Source organism: Vulpes vulpes, chromosome 2 (assembly GCF_048418805.1).
Source record: "Vulpes vulpes isolate BD-2025 chromosome 2, VulVul3, whole genome shotgun sequence".
NCBI lineage: Eukaryota > Metazoa > Chordata > Mammalia > Carnivora > Canidae > Vulpes > Vulpes vulpes.
The window spans coordinates 52,168,154-52,192,494 of NC_132781.1; the positions used below are offsets into that span (position 1 = coordinate 52,168,154).

The window sequence follows — 24,341 nt, forward strand, 5'->3', positions numbered from 1 at the left end:
ACCCCAAAGTTCATACTTTGAACCTATCATTAGACCTATGCTAAAAGAGCAAAAAGAATCCTAAGAAATTTTAAGCTTGTTCTTTTTGTAAGGGACAACAATGAGTGTTTAACCTGGTGCGTGTGACCCAAAACCAGCAAAAATAAAACCTCTTCTGCTGGGTGTTGAAATCTCGAGTTAGGGACCATTATTAGCAGGAATGCACTCTTCATCTCAGGGGTCAGAGCCATATTTGAAAGTGTATGGCCTCTCTAGATACCCATGGTTTCTGAGAATCTGTGATTGTCACCTGCTGTCTTGCTGATGGTTGGTTACCATTACTGGAATTTTAATGTTTGAAAAATATTAAAAAGTGAATTCTCTGGAGGGGGTGGGAAGGAGGGCTAAAATTAGTGGCGTATTTTTAGGAGAAATTTGAGATAGTACTTATTGACAAATGGGAGTGGACTAGGCTTTGTTGTTTAAATGGAATCCTATTTTTTTGTTGTTGTTATTTGAACTGTTTCTTAACTTTAGGATTGTATTAAAGGAGTGAAGCCCAGTGATGCCTTTGAACCTAAGGTGTCTGAGAGTCTCCTCGACATGGAGACTCCCAGGAGATAAATCCAAGCTCTGCATCTTGGCTGGCTCTGCCCCTGTGCCAGCAGGAAGTCACCAGCAGCACCGACCTAGGAACCATAAAGGACAGAGAAGGGCCGATATCAACGGATCCAACATGGCTACCTCACCTCATGGTTATTGAGCTGATTTCTTGGAAAGTCTTTAGTGGTTTTTCAACTTGAAAAGGACAAATCTGAAATAAATAAATTGATCCATTAACCTGTTACAGGAAGGTTCCCACTCTGCTTAGTTCCCCCAAATCATTTCAGATAGGGTTGACCAAGCCACGCTGTAATAGATTTTCAGGGTAATATGTGGACCATAAAATGACTGTTAACCAACTCGCTTTGTTTATGAGAGGCAGGCACTTAATGCTACTGGCCCGGTGCTGGATGCACATTCCACTGTGGTATGTTTCAACACTGCTAAGTCATTGATCAGATGAAAATGACCAGTTAGCAAGTAAGTGTTTCCTGGGCTGTAGGCTTTATGAATAATGTGTTCTTCAGTTAAAAACAGCACTTTAAGCAATTGTTTAAACCTAACCATTTGGGAATGAGGGAGACAGCTTCATGAATAATTTATTTTCAAAAGAAAAGATTAAGGGATCTCAACTTTTTCACCTTCCAAAACCTTTTTACTGAAGTTGAAAATACCTGCAAATGATATAGATCCAGATAAACAACTCATCATATACATGATGTAAGTTTATATACTTTCACTTTTTAAAAAAACCTTCATTGGGAAAGGTGCATGCATGTAAATACAGTGAGTTTAAAAGAAGTGAGTATAGAATTGCTGGAAGGGTTGCAGGATTTCAGATGTAACATTGAACATGCATTAGCATAGTGCCATGGGAAAGCTTGAAATATGGTTAATATGCCCTTGTATCGGAAAGGACTCCATCAAAGCAGACCAGTTTGATCCCTTGTGCTTAAATATTTCTGCTTTCCACTTTCTAAAACAGACCACCGTCTTATAAGAATTGTACGTCCTTGGTTCAAGGTTTAAATAAGAGAGTTTGGGGTGGGAATTAGGTACCAATAACATGATGGCAAAATCCCCACCACCACCACCACCACCACAATCCCTTCGTCTTGCTCTTATGTCATTAAAAACTCCCTTGGTTTTGTATTTGTGGGCCTGATATGTGACCACAGTGATTTGCCCCCGTGGATGAAATTTTCATTGACCATACTGACCTTGAAGAAATTAATCAAGGTGCAGATGAGCCTAGAGGCCGCTTCAGACCACTCCCTCTGCTACCATCAGCACCATCACAGCCACCACTGGCACCACTGACAGCTGTGATTTGTTGAATGATTAGTTGGCTTCAGGCCTATTCGAAGTATTTGATACCTTATTGAATCCTCACAACCTCCTGAGCTAGGTGCACCTGTAATGATTATTTGCCTAAGTTCACCAGAGCCCAAGGTTTGCAGCCATTTGGCACCTCTGCTGCCCACTCCACAACCTCAGTGTCAGACCACAAGTGCTCACACTGGACAGGCAGTTGGCACCTCACACGGTCCTTGCTCATGTTTGACCCTGTCACGGAATGGAACATAGTCCAGAGCCAAGAAATATGAGAGTAAGCCTAACTGGCGTTGCTGTGAAAGACCCTCTTGCAGAGCGGGTCTTTTCTTCAGGTTGTCAGGGTAACGCATTTGGAAAATAGACAGCACACGTAGTAACAACAGCAAGGAGCCAATGCTTATGTAACAGGAAAAGAAACAGAAAAAAGAAAACTATAAAGCACAAGGCTTCAATTGGTACTCCTAACATTAATGAAAAGTTAAATTGTTTTCTTGTTAGGAATAAGTAGATCTTTGTTTTTAAAAGATATTCATAAAAACAGATAACATTAAGTTTAGGCATCCAAAGAGGTAGGCTGTAAGGTACCAGGAAATCTTTGCTAATGAGAAAGCGCTTCCTTCAGTAGCGGTGAGCAAATGAGGGCAGCTTGTATGGGGAGTTGAGTCTTGCACCTTACAGCTATTGGTACTAGAAATACTTTTGCCATGACAGGGGACTCTTGATTGTTGCCATTTTTTCCCCCTGCTTGCTACTTCTGGAGGTTTTTAAAAAGCTCATGTTTAAGATGGTGGGCCTCCCGTTTGGATCCAGTCACACTTGAAAAATATCCCTTGAAATTATCTAAACTTAACTTCTGACCATTTTGTTTTAGAAATGCTAACCTCAGGAGGTCTTTGTTCTCTACACTAAAACTTAATCTATTTGGAAAAATTCCATTTACCCTCTGTAGAAATTGACTGGACATGGCTTCTGTGAATGATACGGTTGCTATTATCCCTGAACACCGTAAAAATGAACTTTGAAACAGTTGGGTAGGACCCAAACAGAAAGTGATGTATGGCTTGAAAATGGTTTAGTTGAACATTATGCTCCAATATTTTACTGGCCATTGTAGCACAGGTTTTAGAAATATATGTTCGGTTTTTTAAAGTTTTATTTTTGGATTGGAAACTTTCTCACAAACCAAAATAGATGAATCAAGTGTGCTTGAATCAATGCTGAAATGTCATCACATCTGCGGAATGAAAATCATTAGCCAGTTACTTGAAATCCACATGAGATGAAACTGTCTTCCTGTGTATATCGTCCAGCTTTTCCTCTTCTCTGAAGGAAGGAATGCTGAGAACCTTTACAAAGGCTGGATCATTATTTTATTCTAAAAGTTTTTCAGAAAATACCAAAGCAGCTATTAATTGAGCCTGGGGTAGCTCCCGGCATAGGCTGATTTGAGTACATCCAAGCGTACATTTAAATACAAACTCATTATTTCTCCTAAATCTGTGCTTGAAAATAGATCAAGAAGATTTCCTAAAACCTTGTGGCATAATTTCAATTACACTTAAACTGTGACTAGAATTTACTATTGGAAAAGCTAGCGTAGATATGAATATTGTAAAAAAAAAAACAAACGATGGGAACATACACTGAAAACTTTTTATACATGTGGCTAAAAGAGGCTCTTAAATCTGTCTTTTGGAAAGGTTTATTGGTTCATAATCTTTATTAGTAGCCACATTTGAAAGGTCTGTATCTAGGACAGATTCAGAAGGTTTGAGTTCTCATTCCAGCCTTGCCTACAGCCACCCAGAAGGCTTTAAACAAGTTCCCAGCCCTTGGGTGCCTCGTTTCACTCTCCACAGAATAAAGAATTTGGACTGTATGCCTCTCAGTTGCTGCCCAGCTCCAGAATTATGTGTTTCCTTTGGGGGCTATTATTATAATAATCAAATCTGTCAATTTGTGGAATATATTTCCAAGCATATATTTATATTTAGAGAATATATTCTCTAATATATATATTATATATATTAGAGAATATATATATTTAGAGAATATATTCTCTAAAGTCCCTTCATCCTCATGGAGTGGTGCTAGACTTGGCAGTCTACACGTCATCTGCAGAGAGCCTTAGGGAAGTACTGTCCCTGTGGCCATGAACGGACCCTGCTGATTTGGGTGTGAAAGGGAGGCAGAAAGCTGAATTCCCCCAGACTCCTTAGCTAGTTATTGAAGGCAAAAGTTCAGCCATACACCCTGCTGCCTTCATTACGCCTTGGAATGCAGAGGCCAGTGGTCGATCATTATTTACAGTGGATATCTAGGAAAAGTGCTATTTCCCAGAGCTGTCAGCAGGCCCTTGGAACCTTCATGAAAATGATGAAAAGTTTTGGAGTCATGCTAATCAAGCTTAAATGCTTTACATTGTTTAACAACAAATAATATGCTATTGTTTTGAACTCAACAAAGAAAGAAACCTTTGAATTAAAGCTGAAAAATGTCAGAGAGCATTTCAGTCAGGGAAGAAATACTTTTCAGTGGTTGTGATGTGCATTACTGAGAGCCACCTTCCAGACAGCTTGCCTTTCTTTATTCTGAAGGGAGTCACCATTGTGTTGATTTCTTGCTAGTTGTGGCATATGTGAGGCCATTGTAATGGACATGTGATGGATTTAAATGTCAAGAGTTGTGCCCAGTGGGCAAAACCCCTCACTTATACCAGAGGGTTAAGGATGCTGCAAGGCAGGAGTTTAACCTCCTTGTTTTCATTCTCGTTTAGATCCAAACAGACCTCTCTAATGGCACATTTCTTTCATTCTTCTCAACTGTGGCAGGAATAACTCCACTCCTAATTAGGCAAGTGTCAAGTTTTAACCCCAGATACCTCTATAGGCGGTCATTTCCTTGCCTCTCCTGGCAGTGTCTGTACTCTGCTAGCAATCCTTCCACTTGGAGACTTTTGCCTAATATTTAACCTCAGTGTTCCCTGCAGGAACTCTCTCTTATTATTCTCATTGACCAAGAATAATTGATCTATCTGTACTCACAACTTTCATTTGCATTTTTAGGAGTAACTGATTCTCTCATCTCTGCTAAACACAAACTCTCTCCCCTTGTTACATCTGTATACACTTTGTTTCCAAAAAAGGATTACTGGTGTGTTCATCTTCCATGCATGCCCTCTGATTTGTCATCCTTTTATTATTACTCACATTGGTACTGCACTTGTTTTTACCCAAATGGAATGATTTTGTGTCCTTTTTCACATAATCCTCCATACTAACACAAATCTAAGCAGTTGATTTTAACACCGTTGTGTTGTTGACTCATTCACAGGGTGATTCACTGTAGTCCTCCTTGTCGAGGACAACTGTGGGATCTGAGCAAGAGAAAGTGACATTGTTTTATCATTATGAGCTGTGTCCCTAACTCTTAAATAATATGTTCTGCCCACTGAAATATTGTGTTTGTGTGCCCTTTTACAAGCATACACACATACACACGTGCGCACCTACCCACCCACCCCTTCTCAGATCAGAGCTCAAGTTACACCTTTATGGGTGCATATGGTGATATTTGAAGGATTAAATGGAGTGATTGATACGACACAACTGAGTCTGTCTGAGTCTGTTCTAGTGGCAGATCTGTTTACAAGAGTGGGTGTCTGAAATATAAGAACTTAAGGACCTGGATGCTTACACTCCTGCTTGTACTCCTTGTATTTCTAAAGCTGTTAACATTTAAATAAATAATTGTTTTTATCTATTTTATTCTGAGATCCTCAAGTAAAAGGCATATTCGAAACGTGCCCTTTAATTACACATGTTCTCTGAATATCCTACTCGACCACGTTAGAGCAGCCTACTCAGCCACAGTCAACATTCATTTGTGAACTGTAGTGGGCAGAATCCTTCCTGTAAATTTCCTTGATTACAAAATTATTGTTTCCTGGGGCTCTCGTTAAGATACTCCTCTCTAGTCCTAAGAGCGAGTTGCAGTGGTCTTTTCTGGTCACAGGTTTCTTCAGAAATTGCTTATAAATGCCCCCCCCCCCCCCGACAGTGACAAAGGCAATGTGTTTTATGCAGAACTGTTCTTGGAATAGCCTGCTATTAAAATGCCGATGGGGGTGAGGGTGCCTGGGTGACTCAGTTGGTTGAACATCTGGCTGTTGGTTTCAATTCATGTCATGATCTCAGATCTCAGGATCATGGGATTGAGCTCCATGTCGGGCTCCACACTGGGCATGGAGCCTGCTTGGGATACTCTCTCTCCCTCTCCCTTGCCCCCCCCCCCCCCCACTCATACTTGTTCTCTCTCTCTCTCAAAAAAAAGAAAGAAAGAAAAATATTAAATGCTGATGGGTTTTACTAAAATCTGTCAGGTACAGTAGATTCCAGTTATTCACAACGGTTAAGGAATATGGTGTTCTGATCGATTTTTCTAGAATAATTACCATATGTACCATTCAAAGATGGAGAGTCTTTAGAACTGTGTAATTGTTTCTTTGTGCACATAGTACACTCTGAGGAAATGTATATTGAATTGACTAGAGCTAGAAGGACCGTCAGAGACCTTCCTCTTCCAAAGAAGAGAAAACTAAAGCCAGACAGGCTGGAAGAGCTGCCTGCTGCGGCCCACAAGTGAGTAGGAGAGCCAGGGAAGAGCCCTGGTCTTTTCACACCCCCTGCCCTACATACCATGGGTTAAGGACAAGTGATGGGGGATACAATGGCCGAAGGACCCCGTTTCTTGGATTCTGGGTGAGAGTTTGATATACTCCCTTACTGTCATCATTATAAAACCTAGCATTACTGCCTGTGTGAAAGAGGTACTAGGAGATGTGCTAATTATTTCCATGCATCATCTCCTGTAGTCAGCACAACCACCCCCTGAAAGATTCTCTTATTATCCTTGAAAGATGAGGGTTGAAGCCCAGTAATTTGCCTCACTTAGTGGAGCCAGGCCTTGAACCCATCCACTGGGGCTCCAGATCTCATGATCTGAACTACAACTACTGCCTTCCTAGTTTATTCATTGTTTCCTTTCAACAGGAAAAGAAAATATTTTCTATCCAAAAAGTGTTTTGAGGGAAATATCTTATTTTTGGTAGTGATGTACAGATCTAAATATACCCAAAATATTTTCTATATTCAAAAGCATGTGAAATGCTTAATAGTCCAGATGGGCAAATATGGAGGCCAGAAGGGCTTCGCTGTGTGAGGTCGCCCTGCTGAAAGTCGACTGCTGTGGGGTGTGCTTGGCATGTGGGGGCTGCATCTCCTCAGGATGGATTCATGTCCATTTTCACCAACTATAAAGATCAGGCCCAGGTTCCCAGGAGAGGACAGAAGTGACGATAAAATCCAACATTGTACCTGAGCCTTTGGGACTGGAACTTCCAAGGTGCTAGCTCTCACATCCATTGGAACTACGATGCCACTCATGACTCCCTGGCACAGATGCAGCCACAGGACCAAGCAGACTGAGTCCCCATGGGATCCAGTCTCTTGCCTATCTCCCAAGACTTACTGAAAACCACTTCATTTGACTCCCGTCCATTAATATTTGAGATTGGTGCAGAGAATTCAATACATATTCTAAATGTTTTTTAAAAATCAGCTTTATTGAAGGGCAGCTGGGTGATACAGTCTGTTAAGCATCAGACATGGCTTTCGCTCAGGTCTAATCTCAGGGTCATGAGACCAAGCGCCACTCAGCTCAGAGTCTGTTTGGGTTTCTCTCTCCCTCGCCCTCTACCCCCCCACCCCCATACCTCCCATGCTCATGCTTGCATGCTCTCTAAAAATAAATAAATAAAAATCTTTAAAAAATCAACTTTATTGAGGTATAATTTACATTGTGCCGAATAATATTTCATTGTACGTATACACTACAACATGGATTGATTTGGAATGTTAATCCAAGGATGCTTTTCTGGAATACATTTGGTCATGGTATGTGATCTTTTCTATGTATTTCTTAATATTTTGTTAAGGACTTTTGTGTCTTTGTTTATGAGGAATGTATTATTTGTAGTGGCTTTGTCTTGTTTCAGTATCAGGGAGGATACTGGCCCCTTTATATGAATTGAGAAATGTTTCTCCTTTTGTTTTGTGAAAGTCTCTAAGATTCATGTTATTGCTTCCCTAAATTTTTTATAGAATTAACCAGTGAATCCATATGGGCCTGGAACTTTCTTTATTGAGAAAGTTTTTGATAACAAATTCAATTTTTAAGAAGCAGATATAGGGACTCCTTAGGTTTTTACTTCTTAGTCAGTTGTCTGATTTATATCTCAGGGATTGTTGTGTCATCAGAGCCATTGATTGCATTGGCTTGATGTCGTTCATAATATTCCCTTGCTATCTTTCTAATGTCTCTGGAATCTGAGTGGTATCTCCTCTTTTAATCCTAATATTGCTAAATTGTGTCTTTTCTCCCTCTTTTTTTTTCTTTTCTCTTTTTTTTCCTTGATCAGTCTAGCTAGGGATTTCTCAGTTTTACTAATTTTCTTTCAACTACCTGCTTTTGATCTCAATGATTTTTCTCTACTTTTTGTCTTCTCTTTCATTTATTTACATGTATTATTGCCTTTCTTCTCCTTACTTTGGGTTTAATTTGCTTTTCTTTTTCTAACTTCTTAAAATGGAAATGTAGATCTTTGATCTTTTATTCATTTTTCCTTTTCTGTGTAAGCTTTCCTCCAAGCATGGATTTGGCTACATTCTACACATTTTCATATATTTTTATTATCATTCAGCTCAAGATATTTTCTAATTTTCTTTGTGATTCATTCTTTGTTTCATGAGTTGTTAGGAAATATGTTGTTCAATTTCTAAATATGTGAGACTTTCCTGATATATTTTTGTTACTGATTTTTAACTTCAGCTGGGTCAGGGAACAGCGCATTCTGCATGATTTTTAGGCTTGTTTTAAGACCCACTTTGTGGTCTACCTGAGTGAATGTGCTCTTTGCCCTTGAAAAGTGTGTATATTCTACTGTTTGAGGTTGTAGAATATATATGTCGTTCAGGTCAAGTTAGTTGAGAGCATTGTTCAAATGTTCTGTTACTGTCTATCTGCTTGTTCTGGTAGTACTAAGAAAGGCCTATCGTTGACTCTTTTAAGGGGCACACCCATGTAGGATTTGTTGTATCTTCTGGAAGAAATCCTTCTGAACTTTTATTTATTTTTAAAATCACTCTTATGACCTTCCTTGTTTATAAATGATGGGCCTAATTCCCCTTTCCCTGGCAGAGGAAAGTTTCCTTGAGATAGGGTGCCATGGCGACTGAGTTCGTAGGTAGAGCTTAGAGCAACAGAGGTGGTGTGGGTGAGTAGGAGGTCAAACAGATGCGCTTTGTTTCTCCTCTGATTTGCAATGTGTAAGAGTTTGTACAGGATTTGAAAAGACAGCCACAAGATTTCTCAGTTTAGAGAAGTTAAGGAAGTGTCGTTTGTAGTTTGGTAAAGCCACTGTACACCTATAGAGGGCGCTCTGAGAGTTTGTTCAGGGCCTGCAAGCATCACTTACCTATCTCAGGTAGAATCCTAGCTTTGGCTCCACTGGGAGAAAGGTGTCATGGCACAATATTTTACTCCTTTTGGAGAGGACAGAAGGAATTTGGGGACCAGTGGCCATACATGCTGCTGCCTATGTAAAAGCCATTTTATTTTCTATTACAGAGACCCTCTTCCCCCATGCTCAAATTGCACATTCTCAGAAACACGTTCTCATGTAGTCAGCTCCCATGGTAATTGATCATCCTCAGCCCTTGCTTCATGGGATTGCTGACCTAAACACCCTGGCACCTCCTAGGATGCTTATCCATTTCTCTGTCTTCAATATCTCCAGATATATGCATGAAGATCTTTTCTGTGTGTTGTGAAGTTATGAAAGTGAAGATTTATGTAGAATGGAAAAGAACACAATTTACAAAGATAAGCAAAATCTTTTGAACCAAGTTGGTTAATTATCTGCCTTTCTTTGAAGGGGGTTTCTCAACTCCCATCATTTACAGGGTACCTTTAAGATTTTTGCCATAACCTTGGTCATAACATTTTTCGTTCAGTAAACTCATTTTTAAGACTTAGCCTCATTCTTGGGACACCTGGGAGGCTTAATGGCTAAGCATCTACCTTTGGCTCAGGTTATGATCCCAGGATCCGGGGATCGAGTCCCTCATTAGGCTCCCCACAGGGAGCTGCTTCTCCCTCTGCCTATGTCTCCGTGTCTCTCATGAATAAAAAAAATCTTTAAGAAAAAAAAAAAAAAACGTAGCCTCATTCTGAAAATGGAATCACAGGTTTTATTCATTAGTTATATATTTTTCTGTATACATATATTTTAAGATTAAAAATGAATGTCCATCTATGCCACCTAACATCACCTGATGTACCACTTTGTGAATATACATGTCACATTATAGAAACTGTTAATCTGGGAGAAAAGCAAACTAGTATTTCGGTGGTCCAAGAAGGAATGCTCTGTGCTTGCAGCTCAGAGGCACTGATCCCTTTACAAAGAAAGAGGGAATGAAGGGAAGAGTAGAAGATGAGACCGGTATTGCTGTTTCTCAGGGGGGTAATCCTTCCATTGTGATTCCTTTATTCTCTCTGTCTGCCATACATTTAAAAACTACCCATAGCCACAGTTAAAATACTCCAGGAAATATTTGTTAAATGAATGATGTTGAATTAAGTAGTAAGGAGAGGGCCCCTCGGTGGCTCAGTTGGTTAAGCTTCTGCCTTCAGCTCAGGTCATGATCCCAGGGTCCTGGGATGGAGCCTCCCTGCTTAGCAGGGAGCCTGCTACTACTTCTGCCTCTCCCTCTGCCACTCCCCTTGCTCATGCTCTCTCACTCTTGCTCTTTCTCAAATAAATATTAAAACTTTTTTAAAAAGTAATAAGCGGAGGCTCTTTTAAGTTTTATTTTGTTACCAGCTTAGACTTTTCCAATCAGTATTACCCTCAATTAATTTGAAATTTTTAATTATTATTATTCATGAGAGACACACAGAGAGAGGCAGAGACATAGGCAGAGGGAGAAGCAGGCTTCCTGTGAGGAGCCCAGTGTGGGACTCAATCCTGGATCCCGGGATCATGCCCTGAGCCGAAGGCAGACACTCAAATCACTAAGCCACCAAGGTTTCCCTAATTTGAATATTTTTCAATTGGCTGTATTTCTTCTTCTAGTGGGGAAATTACAGGACTGGTTTTAATGTACATTTTACTTGAGAAGAGTCTTCTCATGTCCTGGGAGGACACTCCAACAAGGGGGCTATTTCCAGTTTGAGGAGACTTTACAGAAGACTATTAGCAAAGGTGCCAGGTGAGTGTAGGGAAACCACGGGGAGTAATGCAGTCCCCAGGCTAGTCCTTCTCCCAAGGATGTGGTTACAGGAAGCCAGAGTTAGAGTTGATGAGGGATCCCGTTCCTGGTGACTGTGCCAGCAGAGTACATACCTTCACTGCCCTCACCTTCAACCTTCCACATCACCTGTCCATGCCTCTCTTCCACCAAACCCATCCAGAAGCCAGAGAGAAAGGAGCCTGTTGTTGAGGTCCACATGGCTCTGCCAGTCAGGTCAGGGAACACTGTGGAGGAGAGGGTTGGTTTGGAAGGGAACGGGTCTCTTTGGTCTTACTCCCACCCCATGCTCTTTATGTAAGGTGGTATGACAAGGGGGTGGAGAAACAGTAAACATGAAACATAGCGACTACCACCCCCCTGCAGCGAGAAACAAAATTGAAGTGAGTAGTCATAGCCAACTTGTGCAACCACCCAGTCCTAGTCCTCATTACCCACTGGTGCTCATACCTGTGCTAGAAGGATGATGAACCAGACCTTCATTGTGGTAGGTTGGGGTCCTTGGTATTTGTCTGTACTGAGTTGTCACAGCCACCCTCTGCACGTCCAGCTAGTGTCCCCCATTGACCAGACCCAACTGGAAGCCAGAGGTTAGAAGGCTTGTTGATGTAGCCTATGTGTAAGTCAGCCTCCAGAAGCACAGCACATAGGGAGGAGAGTGGAAAGGTGGTGTGGAGGGGCAGAAGAGGTACCCAGTCTCCGTCCCATTCTTGAAGCCAGATCTAGGTGCTCCATCTCACTTCCATCCAAAGCGCTGTTCCTGGATCAGCAACAGTTTTCCTTCCCTCCTGTCTGCTTTCCTTTGAAAATAAGGAAAAGAACTCTCCTTACTAACTACAGTGCTGTTGTGTGTTTAAAAGTGAGCAGGACACCAGAAAGAACATTCCCTTTAATGCTTATTCTTCAAGCAGTTTTCAGTCTGTGGTTGACTTGCTGGGGCCTTTATTCCTCTGGACTCAAGCAAAAGTTTCTTGAGAAAAAGGCAGTGTTTGTACATATACAAGGAACAGCTGATATTGCTCACTGCTTATTTTCTGCCAAGTGCTGTATATGCTCCATTCTCCTTTAATTCCCATGTGACTGGAGGAAGAAGGTGACACTTTTACCTTTATATTACAGAGGAGGAAACCGAAGCATAGAAAGGCTAAAGTAACTTGTTTGAGATGAGGGCAGAGTGAGGTAGAGAGCAGAGCATTGGGGTCCGTGGGATTCCTAAGCCCCAGCCTCAGGCTCTGCTCTGCTGCCAGGAGTCTCCATGCAGGCAGGTAGCCATGGAGAGCTTGCTGTGTGCCAGTTGCCAGGGGCTGGCGGAAGGAACAAGATGAACTGGGCCTCCCCTTCATGGAGCTTTCCATCTGGTGGGAAAGGTAAACCTTAAACAGTCAGTCCCGGATGTGTGGGAGAGACTGTGGAATGTACTACAAAGGCCACCATGAGTGATGGTACAGGGCCATTATTCTGCTGAAGGTTTGGGCCAGCAGAGAACCAGATGGGGGTCAGATTAGGGGTAAGGAGCCAGGCAATGAGTGCTCCAGGCAGCCATGTGTGGGAAACCCCTGAGTGCCCATCGAGAGATCCTTCCTGGGAAGATCTGTATCCAGTTCCTTGCCATTTGTCGTCATCAAATCTGCCTTCTAACCCAGGGGAAGAGAAAGAAACAACCTCACTATGTCTACAAACTGGTGGGTGGTATTTTCTGGTTTAGAATTTTTTACTTTTACTTTTTATAAAAGGAGCAATTAACAAAACACAGTTCTGCAGACTCTTCACTTTTTTATTTAGCCTCAATCCAGTCTGCTTAACCCAGTCCAGTCCATGGAATGCTTATGAAATGTGTATTAAGTACAAAATCATTGCAGGGACTGGAGACGAGTGGGCCTCGGACTCTCTCCTCAAGGAGTGATGGCCTGATGAGTGAAAATAAAACTTGTGTTGTACAAACATATTTGTCCCAAGAGGGGAGAAAAAAGAGTTTTGTATTTTCCTGAAATGTGTTGGCTGTTTCTGGCCATTTCTGCATTTGCTTAATGTATTATTATGATTGGAACAAGTTATGTGTTCAGCAATTGTTTGCATTGTCTTTGCCATCTCTCTTCATGAAATCTACCACGTATGTTCTCAGGGACATTAAAAATCAGATAGGAACAGAATCTTGTTCCACATGTGTGCAGCAAATTCTGAATTAGTGGGACATGGTCACTGAGGACATTGCCAAGAGGTGCCAAACCTGAACGGGTCAGTCTGCACTAAGTAAACCAGGCCTCAGCTGTAACTGGGGCTGGGAAGGAAAGCTGTGGGAATTTGGGAAGGAGTATAGCTTTCCAGCATGCACTGTCTATCCTGACCAGCTCCTTGGTTGAAAGTCAGAAGCCCAGGGGTGCTTTCTCGCGGTGTGAGCTGTTCACACATGCATCACTGCCCTTCTGAGCTCCAAGTGTCATTTCACTAGATCTAACCAGAGATGACTGATAGAGTAACTATTGCTAATTGGTGTTGCTGGAAAGCTCAATATGGGTTTTTTCTTGTTTGGGTTCCCCCCCACCCCCATCTCTCTAACATGTAAGGGCTTGTAGAGGAGGTAAACGTTGAATGAAATTATAATTCTTTCCAGGTTTAATACATTGTTTTAATGTTTTAGGAGAAACTGAGGCCCACAGCTATCTGAATAAATGTTTAGCTATTAATATAAGATAAAATGCACAAGTATTTCGTCCCTTCCTGCTAGCTGACAATTTTGCACATTATTGAGAGTTGCAAAATGAAAAACCCAATAGGAGAATAGAAGGAAATTTAATTTAGTTGTCCTGTTTTTCTGGAGATAAGCCTGTGGCCTTGAAGAAAAATGGCTTATAAGCAAGTGAAGTGCAAGCCCTATGAGGATAGAGTCCCTGAGTATTGCATCACTGGCTCACATAGGCACTGAATGAATATTTACTGAATGGGAAGAAAGGATCTCATAGATTTTGTTTCATTACTATGCTACTGAAATTTCTCTGTTGTTATATAAAAAGTCTAGGGAATGACAAAAATGAAATCTGCTTTTCCCATGGCATCCTTACAGACCTCAGGGAAGCAGTGTGATGTGCAAGAAGTGGAGAATCAGACATAGGTTCTGGGCTCAGCCCTGCCACTCAGCTGTGCTGCTTCCTTGGGCAGTCGCTTAACCTTCTTTTTTCTGTCACTTATAAAATGGGAGTTTTGGATTCGCCCTTCTTACTTCCCAGAGTTGGCGAGCAAACAAATGAGATGAAGAATGCAGAAGTGCTTTGAAAACTGGAAACCAGTGCCTTCTTTCTTGCTTCTCCTGAGTGTCCAGCAGGAAGCACAGGCAAGAGCCATCCATGCAGCCATCTGGTACTCACAGAAAGCCTTCTGTGGGCAACTCATTCCACTGTCTCTATCCCGAATATGTAATAGCATTCCCTGAACACAGTCGTTTGTCGAGCACTGCTGTAGGCACTCAGCATATATGCTTTTAATAGATCTAATAGGGATAGTTAATGGTGTTTCACCTCTCTAAATCATGTGGAAGAAGAATTCTGGTTTTATGATGCTGTTTGCCATGTGTTCTAGTTCATATACACCTATGAACTTACGAGACTGCTGCTTGACCCTCACGCTGGAAGAAGGAAAGCAGGCAGGTTCATTTCTGTGTTTCTGGATGTGATGGGTCTTTGTGCATTGATTTCAACTTGAGCTTTTGTCTGCTTGCCCTCGTGATTGTCCCATATTTGCTTGTAACGTATTCACGTAGTTCAAAATTCATAGGCTACTAAGAAGAGAACAGGAGAAAGCTCCCTTCCACTTCTCTGATTTGGTCACCAGTTCACTCTGAGGAAATAACTCTCTGCCTCATCTTCACAGTGTCTCTGCTTAGATGTTGAGTTTCCATAAAGAGATTTTGAAGTTTCGAGTGTCTTTCCTTGGAAGAGAATAATAGGGATAGTGGAGCAGTGTGGTAAAGATGGGGCAGAAATCTAAGCAAATGCTCTTGTTCCTGCCTGTGATACATTTAGTCTTGCCTTTTCATGTACAGTTGAGAAAATACTTTTAATTTTCTTGAGAGAATAACCAGAAGGCTTTCGCAGACATGATACAAATATCTTACAGATCTGAGAAGTTGGACCTCAGTTTCCTGTCTTCTTTCTTCAGCATTTATTGAGACCGATTGTTGAGTCTCCAGCAGTCTCATTCTTGCGGAGTAATTAAACAAACCCCCTTCTGTTCCCACCCACTGGTAGTCCTCTTGGACTCATCATTCTGGACAGGTGTGGAGGAAAATCTTGAATCATTTTCAGATACTGCAAATGATTCCCTTTTTGATAGCTACTGGGCATTATCCTCTCCCTAAAAAGGTGGTTTATTAATATATGCATTCCTAACTTTCAGATTTTGTATGGGTGGAGAAAATGAACAGCATGTGTCGTACACACTGGGGTAGATGCTATTTAAATCTGGTTTGAGCTGCTAAACATCTCACTAACACGGGATCACTGGCTGGAGTCCAGGTTTGTTGGTTGTTTTTTCTTTTTTTTCCTTTTGAGGCGGGGTCAAACTTTAGAGAACCAAGCCATCTGTCCAGCAAATTATTTTAAGGCTCTAAATAACAAATAGTTTGTAATATATTTTAACGTGTGGAATAGAAAATTAATGTTTTACAAAACTGATATCTTTAGAAATGTCTTCCACATTCTGTTTTGTTATCATTTTGGTATTGTAATCCCAATTTGGTAGCACATATCTTTGTACTAATGTTTTTGCAGAATTAATTAGTTCGTTAAAAGCAACATTTAAAACTGGCATGTCAATAACACAGTGCACTTCTTTAGAAGGCTTTTGCTTCTAAGAGTCATTGAGCTTCTACTAAAACAGATGCAGGGATTTTGTAGCTGCGTATGAAGCTGTAAGACTTTGAAGAATCTCTCCTGCTTTCTTTGAGGTTTGTTTGTGGAGCTTTTCGATTGTTGTTGTTCGTGCTTTTCAGTGGCTAATGTACTGCACTCTCCAGCACCTCCAATCTTCATCCACTGCAGAGAAACTTTGCATTTGAGTTGTTCCATACCTGCCTAGCCTGGGTCTCCATGGCTTACTTTTAATGCCCTGTCTACTCATTCAGCAAATATTTAAGGAATGTCTAGTGGGTCCCAGGCACCATGGCAAGGTGCTATATTCAGCACTGAATAAAGCAGCCATGACATTCCATAGAGAATCCTTTTGAGGAGATAGATGCTAAGCAAATAATCACGAGAAAAACTGCTTAATTAAACTGGAATGGGAGCTACAGAGAGAATTGAAAGTGCCATAGGAAGTGAGATGTAGGGTACATGACTGATGGTGGCAGCAGGGGAGGGCCAGGGAAGGTCCCCTGAGGAAGTGTCATTTAAGCTGGAGACCAGAGACTTGAAGCATGGGGCTGGACTGACCTGGGCATGGGGGCAGAGAAGTGGTTGTGGAAAGACTCTTCTAGATGGAGAATACAGAGTGCACGGCATGCAAGGTAGCGCAAGCCTTCTCAGGCTTGTGAAAGAAGGAGGCTGGCTGAGGCTGGACTGCAGGGCCTCCTCGATCCCCTTAGGACTTGAGACTTAAGCTCACCACCGAGCTGTGCCTTAAGCAGTGATATAGAAAGCAGGGACCTCTTTCTTGATACAAGCAAGGAGCTTCTGGAAAACACAGGTGATAAGGCTTTGGAGGGCAGAAATGGTTACTTGCCCTCCAGTGACCTCTACAGTCCCAGAAGTAGGTCCTTGACTTTGTTGGAAAGACTAAGTAACAGTGAGAGGCAGGTGTTTTATCACAGGCAAACAAAAACTAACCTTGGACTTCATCATGGAAGCATAATTTTCAGATTACAAGGACTGTGAGAGTCATTGTTCCTTTGTATTACTTCAGTGTGTTCACTTCTAGGCTACAGCAAGTACACACATATTTCTTAAATGAAGGCAGCTTTGTTGAAAAATAAAACTGTTCAGAAAAGAACAAAGAAGAAAACAACATACCTCAATTCCAAAACAGGTCTAGAGCAATTATTCTGAACTTGGGGTTCACAAATGGACTTTAAGGAGCCTATGAACTACGGACAGCTATATGTAAAATGCTATGCAGACATGCATTTTAGTTTTCAGTACCTTCCTAGAGGGTTCTGTGACCCAGGAAGATAAAAGAAATTGGAAAACCTGTTAGTCTTTTATGTGTTTGCAGAAAGCCTTTAGGTTCTGAAGGTGATGTTTGTGTGTCATTCTACGAGGGCTGCAGTGGGGTAATTGGGTGCAGATGCTGGGGTGGCAGTCCAGCAGTCCAGGGACTGCCTGGTGAGATGTGGTATGGGGCATTTATGCAGATCACCTCTTGGAGATGCTACTCATTCCTAGATTGACAGGTTCTCTGATAAGAGATCTCTGAGTGCCCAGTGTTCTTTAATTCTATGATTAAGGACATTGTAAGGAGCAGGCCAAGCTACTTGAAGACAATCAGAAAGAACAAGGTTCATAGGGCTTCAAAAATTGATGTTAGAAATCTGAGAATGGGGCACCTGAGAGGCTTAGTTGGTTAAGCATCTGCCTTTGGCTAAGGTCAATATCCCAGGATCCTGGGATTGAGCCCCACATCGGGCTCCCGGCTAAGAGGGGAGCCTGCTTCTCCCTCTTCTCCCCTCACCCCTGCTCTGGCTTGTGCTCTGTCTCTCTCTCTCCCTCCCTCTCTCTCTCTCTCTCTCTCTATATATATATATATATATATATATATACAGATATATATATATATCAAAATCTTTAAAAAACAAAAAAAGAAATCTGAGAATGACATGATCATTTCTGATGCTACTGAGATGTTGAAGTCGTTGAGGTAGGACCTTAGTCCTCAGGAAGCCTTTAGAAACCTTAAGGAGAATTGGTTGGATCGCACTGGGAAAAATTGGATTGGAAACCATTGAGAGTCTGATTGGAACTGGAGAGCAGAACAGGGAGATTGGATTATCTAACTGCTTAAAGTTAGCTTTCTGCCTGAAGATATCGAAGTTCTGAATCACACCTTGATCTGAACCTGTGATTTCTAGGAGTTTGTGTTTCTAGCCCGATTCTTGGACTATAAGCCAGCTCATTGGCCGAGTGCTTTAGGAGGAGAACTTCAAGCAGCTCTCCATTTTGAAAAGCCTCTGTAATGTAAATAGGAACAGCAATCTTTCCAAGTTATTACCCTGTTAACAGGTTGACAGATATGTGCAAATTGTGACTCACTGCTCAATTTGGCACTAAATTAATGTCTTTCCGCGCCGCGTCTGCTCAAGTGTAAACTAGTCACCACTGCTGTGTTACTGCTTGTTTGCCTATATTCCAAAGGTAAAAATTAAAGGAATTTGATCCTGCCATAGAACGGAATGGAGCATATGGTGGACGTGTAGGAGGAGAGCACGCTGTTCCTACCTGTCCTCAGTCCTGCACTCAAAGTGGGACGCGACACGTTGCTGAGCTCTGCGCAGATGCTGGCGAGCTCACAGGCTCGGGAGGCAGCATCCCTAGAAGTGCTGCCAAGAAGGTGGTACAGCGAAGACCACCTTCCATGCCAACCCCCACCCGAGGCAAAAAAGGAAGTGTCATTCTGTCTCCAGCTTTTTAATTTGATGTTCCTAGCTTTCCTTATTTCTGTCAAGTTGCTAGTGGTGGATTTGCGTTTTAAAGGTTGGGTGTATCTGAAAATGAAATGTTTTGATTTTTGCTTCTAGGATTTAGACATTGTTTTCCTCAGTTAAAAACGCAGCTTTCTCTCTTTCTCTTTTTGGCAAACACATAATGTCACCTGTAAAAAGAAAATTTGCATCTCCTTTATGTTAGACGTGTGAATGAAAAACAGTCTCCTTGAGATTCATTTTTGCTTCGTAAAATCTTTGGATTAAGTTTGCTGAGCTTCAGCTGAGGTCATTGATCAGGGGAAGAAACCAAACATGCCACCCCAGACTCTACTGTCCTCTATTAACAGATCTCATAAATAGAGGAATCCAGAAGTGGCAGGAAACATTTGTTTTCTGCCCATTTAGAACTCTGCCCCCCACTAAAAGCAAGCAAACTCAGATACTCGGCGTAGAATCCTAGAAATCCACACGCTGAACTTGGTTTCTGAAATCTTCACTGAACCTACTCATTCCCCTACTTCCCTAGCCTATTAAAGAAACAGGTTTTCCAAAAAGCATTTTGAAACCTTCAAGGTGAAAGGTACAAGGGAGAGCAAATTATGATGTTATCTTTGTACTGAAGTCCTGCATATTCATTTGCATCCTCTTGTCCATATCTATGATGGTTATTGATTGAGGATTGGTTCCGAAGACATTGCCCGCCCCCTCCTCATTAGCATATACTTAGCAATGACCTCCAATCACACAGGACAGTGGATTTGTGCTTCCTGCTGAGTCTGAAGTAATTGAGTTTCTTTTTTTCTTTTTTTCTTTTTTCTTTTTTTTTAAGTAATTGGGTTTCAACATACAGATTTAGAAAAGTATGTAAATACAGAAATGTTTCCAGTGACTTGGTGTAAACTTTTGACATGAAGTTTGCCACGTGTTTTCCACCATTTCAAAAAGCATCAGCAGTGATGCAACATGACTTAGCCTCTCCTTCGTTCATCTTTTTACCTGTTTGTAGAGTTTATGCTTAGAGCCAAGGTTGTGTCATGAAGCTGTAAATCTGGAAGGGAACAGTGCAAGATGATATGCAGTATCTTGGTCTATTCCTTACCATCCAGGAAAGGTGGTTTCCTCAGCCATTTTAAAAATCAACAAGAATGAGAAGGGGCACCTGGCTGGCTCAGTCAGTTAAGTGTCTGACTCTTGATTTCATCTCAGGTCATGATCTCAGGGTTGTGTGATTGAGCTCCGCATTGGAGTCTACCCTGAGCACGGAGCCTGCTTGTCCCTCTCTGTTCCTCCCCCAGTTTGCACACATGCACATGCACTTTCTCTGTCTCTGCTAAAATAAAATAAATCTTTTAAAAAATCAACAGAATTGTGGGGGGTGGGGCCCCTGGCTGGCTCAGTCAGTGCAGTGTGCATCTCTTAGTCTTGGGGTTGTGGGTTCAAGCCTCACATTGGTGTAGAGATTATTTTTAAAAAATCAACAGCGTGGGACCTTGCTTTTAAGAAATACCTTTCATTTTTTCTGAGCTAGTTCACTTTTTAAGGCCTTGCCCTTATCTTATGGTCTTTTCTAGAGGTGGGAGAGAACTGTTTGGTACTAAGTCCCTAAAAGCCCTTCACACACTTGAAAGATGTCCATATCCTGTCAACTCCCTTTCCCAGGAGCAAGTGGCCTTCCGCACCAGCTCTTCTCACACATCTCTACTCCAGTGTGTTGTAACTTACCACTGGGCCTTCTGTGGTTTCCCCTCCCTTCAGCTTCAAGTCTGAAACTGTACAGGACAGTCTCTAAGGAAACTGATAAGTTCATCAGTATGATTACTCCCTAACTTTCATAACTGACACATTGGTGTTCACTTTTTAACAAATGGCATTATGTTGTTTGCTATCTCATGACCCCAGCTTTGAACTAAAATCTTTTTGTGTTGTGAGTGGAGAGTTAATCTCCCTCTTCCCCCAAGAGAACATAGCTTTTATATGTCCCTGATCTAATGGATTTATAATTTAATTCATCATATCCAATGGATACAAAATCCAATGCAAAACCCTTAATAGATAGTTTTGCATCTCAGCTATTGTATTATACATCCCCAGTGTTGATTGGGTGGTGAGCACAAATGCTGGTACAATTTTATTCTCAAAGGATGTGAGCCAGACCTAGCTCTGTGAGTGCTGTGGGTTGGCATCATCACAGTGAGCCTCCACTGGTGGGGAAAATTCATCCCCCTAAGAGAGGGCATTTCTGCAGAACAGGCCCATGATGTTCCAGTGAGAGTATTTGTAACTTTCCAGCCCTCAGTGTGTGCCAGACACCATACTAAGTACTTAATTTCAGTGATTATTAAACCTTAAGAGAGTAAAGTTCCATCTGAGCCAGAAGAGAAGACTCTCAGAGGAATGTCTCCAGGAAAAAAAAGAACTGGCACATTGCTGGTATGTCTGACTATAGTGAGAGAGGTCTTACAGTCAGGTAGAGAGTTCAAGGATGAAATTATAGTAGGCACATAGATGACTAACCAAGTGAAAATCAAGGCAAAACAAAAAACTGTACAAATAAATAAATGTACTCATGAGCCACTGCGTGGCTCAGCTACTGAAAATATATGCAGAGATTTGGGGTGCCTGGTTGGCTCAGTCCAGCTCTTGGTTTGGCTTGGTTCATGATCTCAAAGCCACAGTATTCAAAACAGTATGGTACTGGCACAAAAATAGACACGAAGATCAATGAAAGAGAATAGAAAATTCAGAAACAAACCCACAATTATATGGTCGGTTAATTTCCAACAAAGCAGGAAAGAATATCCAATGAGGAAAAGACTGTCTCTTCAAAAATGGTGATGGGAAAACTGGACAGCAACATGCAAAAGAATGAAACTGGGCCATTCTCCTTCTCCATACACAAAAGTAAATTCAAAATGGATTAAAGACCTAAATGTGAGACCTGAAACCATAAAAGTCCTCAAGAAAAGCACAGGCAGTAATTTCTCTGACATCAGCCATGATATCAGCTTTTTTCTAGATAGGTCCCCTAAAGCAAGGGAGGCCAAAGCAAAAAAAGCCACTGGGGCTACATCAAAGTAAAAAGTTTCTGCACAATGAAAGAAACTGTCAGCAAAATTAAAAAGCAACCTATGGAATGGAAGAAGATATTTGCAAATGACATATCCGATAAAGGGTGAGTAACCAAAATAAAGGACTTACAAAACTCAACACCAGAAAAGGAATAATCCAATTTAAAAATGGGCAGAAGACATGAAAAGACATTTGTCTAAAGAAGACATACAGATGACCAACAGACATATAAAAAGATGCTCAACATCATTGATCATCAGGGAAATACAAATCAAAACTACAATAAGATATCACCTGTCTGAATGGCCAAAATCAATAACACAAGACAACAGCAAGGATGTGGAGAAAGGGGAACCCTCCTGCACTGTTGGTGGGGATGTAAACTGGTGCAGCCACTCTAGATAATAGTATGGAGCTTCCTCAGAAAGTTAAAAATAGAATTACCCTACAATCTAGCAATCTCACTACTAGATATTTACCCAAAGAATACAAAAATACTAATTCAAAGGGACACATGCACCCCCAAATGTTTATAGCAGCATTATTTACAATAGCCAAATTATGGGAGCAGCCCGAGTGTCCATCAATTGATGAATAGATAAAGAATGGATAAAAGAAAAATACACAATGGAATATTATTCAGCTGTAAAAAAAAAAAATGAAATCTTGCCATTTGCAACTACATGGATGGAGCCAGAGAATACTATGCTAAGTGAAATAAGCCAGAGAAAGACAAATAACATATGATTTCACTTACATGTGGAATTTAAGAAATAAAGCAAATGAACAAAGGGAGGGAAACGAAGTGGGGGGGAACAAACCAAAAAACAGGCTGTTAACTAACTATAGAGAACACACTGCTGGTCACCAGAGGGGAGGTGAGTGGGGGGATGGGTGAGATAGATGATGGGGATTCAGGAATGCTTTTGTGAGGAGCACTAGATGTTGTACAGAATTGTTGTATCACTATATTGTACACCTGAAGGTGTATGTAGTTTACATACATACATTGTATGTAAACTAACTGGAATTTAAATAGAAACTTAGAAAATAAAATGAAAAAGCAAGAACTGGCATTAAAAACGTATGGTATAGAAATATGAAGGTAAATACCAGAAGAAAGCCCAAAAACGAGTTAGTCCTGAAAGTCAAAAGTAGGAATGAGAGAGTAGTATTTTTTATAAAAAGACTTATAAATCCCATTTGTCTTCTTGACTATATTGCACTGAGAAACCACTGTTGAGAAGTCTTTAGTACACTGTAGGTTTGTGTTTGACTAAGCTTCCAGTTCATATGTGTGCATTTCTTTTTCCCACTTAGGTATGTAGACGATGTGATCAGCCGCATTGACAGGATGTTTCCTGAAATGTCCATCCACTTATCCAGACCCAATGGCACATCAGCAATGCTTCTGGTAAGTTCTGCTCGACCTGTCTATAGGGCCATGTGGAAGAAGCCTGGCCTCAAGATTAAGTCTCCAGCTGTGTGTCGTAGGATCCAGAGAATAGAGACTGAATCCCAACTTGATGGTAAATAGCATCTTTCTCTTCACTGGTATCCTGTAGTTTCAAAATTCTGCACGTTGAAACTTGGCTTTTGAATGAAATTGTGGAGCCCATCTAAGAATGACCCAAAAGAGAACTATACTGTAAGACCATTCTACATGTAAGTCCGTTCATGATGTTTTGGTGAATCAGTTTTATATTGTCCCCAAGACAATATAAATGACCAACTATTAGATCCTGCTAAGGAAAACACTATTTTAAAATAGAACCAGGTTCAGGGTGCCTGGGTGGCTCAGTTGATTGAGCATCTGACTCTCAATTTCAGCTTAGGTCATAATCTAATGGGTCATAAGATCGAGCTACATATTGGGCTCCACGCTGGGCATGGAGTCTGCTTGAGATTCTGTCTCTCCATCTGTTTCTCCCCCGCTCACTCATACACCTCCTCTCTCTTTGTGAAATAAATTAATTAATAAAATCTAAGAATAAAATAGAACCAGGTTCTACGGTAAATCGCTTCTAAAATCCATTATGTATTTGAAGAAAGTGCTCTGAGACCTTATCACTGATGATTTCCAGTTTGTTGTTTCTGATCTTGAGTTGCTCTGAGCAAGTTGGCTTCACACCCATACCACTGATGTTCGCATTTGCATAAATTCACCAAAGACAGGTGTGATTGGGAAATACAGTGGAATAGAAATGTTAAATTTTATTAGTAATTAGAAAGGCATAGAGACCTCAGGGAAAGGAAGCTTTTCTAATGTTGTATGTGATAATTATTTGAAGAATAATTTGAAGAATGCTTCTCTAAACACAGATTTGGAAGAGCCACCACATTTTACAGAAAGCAGA

At 41.2% G+C, this 24,341-nt stretch overlaps 1 protein-coding gene across 2 annotated transcripts in view; it reads left to right on the plus strand.

Moving 5' to 3' along the window:
• The window catches only part of MED27 (mediator complex subunit 27), a 197,266-nt gene that overhangs the window by 108,181 nt on the left and 64,744 nt on the right, over positions 1–24,341 (plus strand). For both annotated transcript variants that reach the window (XM_026009550.2, XM_072748293.1), the window contains exon 4: positions 23,305–23,398. In XM_026009550.2, the coding sequence (XP_025865335.1) occupies positions 23,305–23,398 (94 nt within the window). The remainder of the gene's footprint in view (positions 1–23,304; positions 23,399–24,341) is intronic.